The sequence below is a fragment of the Mus pahari genome, unplaced genomic scaffold (assembly GCF_900095145.1).
Source record: "Mus pahari unplaced genomic scaffold, PAHARI_EIJ_v1.1 scaffold_10000_1, whole genome shotgun sequence".
NCBI lineage: Eukaryota > Metazoa > Chordata > Mammalia > Rodentia > Muridae > Mus > Mus pahari.
Genome location: NW_018393182.1, coordinates 8,218 through 9,445, shown reverse-complemented (window position 1 = coordinate 9,445; position 1,228 = coordinate 8,218). Strand labels below are relative to the sequence as shown.

Genomic DNA, 1,228 nt, shown 5'->3' with positions numbered 1-1,228 from the left:
GAAAGAGGGAAAGTCAGATAAAAGCTGGAAGCAGGGTACCGGGTCCTGAGGAAGGGGTCACAAAGCCTACCAAACCTATGTTCAGGGCGAGAGGGCACCAGCTAAGGGGTGCCTGACACATTAACTGTGCCCCTAGGGGAGATGCACAAAGACTTCAAGACATTAAAGGAAGAAGTTCAGCGAGAGACTCAAGAAGTGGAGAAGTTGAGTCCAGTGGGGCGAAGCTCCCTACTCACTTCCCTCAGCCATCTCCTAGGAAAGAAAGAAGAGCTCCAGGACCTTGAGCAGAAGGTGAGATCCCAGAGCACAGAGAGTATGGATGAAGGGGAGTGTGGGTGGCTGTGGTCATTGCAGACCGGGAGGAGAATTGGCAATGGCTCAGTGACCTAAGGCTGCGGAATAAAGAGCAGATATCCTTCCCAAGGCTGCCCAAGTGCACCTCGGCTGCTGGGCTGCCACTGGCCTCTTTGTCCCTGAAAGAAGAGCATCAGTACAGAGTTCCCGGAAGTGGTGCGTGCCCTCTGATGCCAGAGGTTACCTGTAAACCTATGGCGCCCCCTGCTGGATAATAGCTTGTACTTTCCAGCACTCAAAACCCAGGGACCAAGGAGCCTACTACCAGTCCAGCACTTTCTAGGACCTGACCACACACAAAAGAAACAGGAGTGGGAGGGAGTCAGCCTCGGCTCACAGATTACTGTGTGCCAAGTGCTAGGTTAGACCTTTACCGCAAGTATTAGTCACCCAGTTTTCCTCACAGCTTGAAGGGGCTCTAGACAAGGGACAGGAAGTGACCCTGGAAGCACTCCCCAAAGATGCCCTGCTGTCAAAGGACGTTATGGACGCCATCCTCTACTTCCTTGGGGCTCTGACAGGTGAGTGAGAAGTGAGTCAGATGGGGTTCTTTCTGTTATAAGAGTAAATCGTGTAAATGAATTCCCAAATGAATGAATGAATGGATGCCAGGTGGCTTATAGTGTATGTACGTATACATATGTATGTGTGTGTGTATGTATGTATGTATATATGTATGTGTATGTATAAATGTATGTGAATGTATGGATGTGTATGTATAAATGTATGTGTGTGTGTATATATGTGTGTATATATATGCGTACATATGTATTTGTTTATATGTATGTACATTTATTTATATATGCACATGTATGTATATATATGTGTGTATGTGTATGTATATATGTATATGTATGTATATATGTATGTGTAT

At 46.3% G+C, this 1,228-nt stretch overlaps 1 protein-coding gene across 5 annotated transcripts in view; it reads left to right on the top strand.

Moving 5' to 3' along the window:
• The window catches only part of LOC110315398 (gasdermin-A-like), a 9,552-nt gene that overhangs the window by 5,387 nt on the left and 2,937 nt on the right, over positions 1–1,228 (top strand). For all 5 annotated transcript variants that reach the window (XM_029534732.1, XM_021189466.1, XM_021189464.1 and 2 more), the window contains 2 exons: positions 107–291; positions 761–875. In XM_029534732.1, coding sequence (XP_029390592.1) covers positions 107–291; positions 761–875 — 300 coding nt within the window. The remainder of the gene's footprint in view (positions 1–106; positions 292–760; positions 876–1,228) is intronic.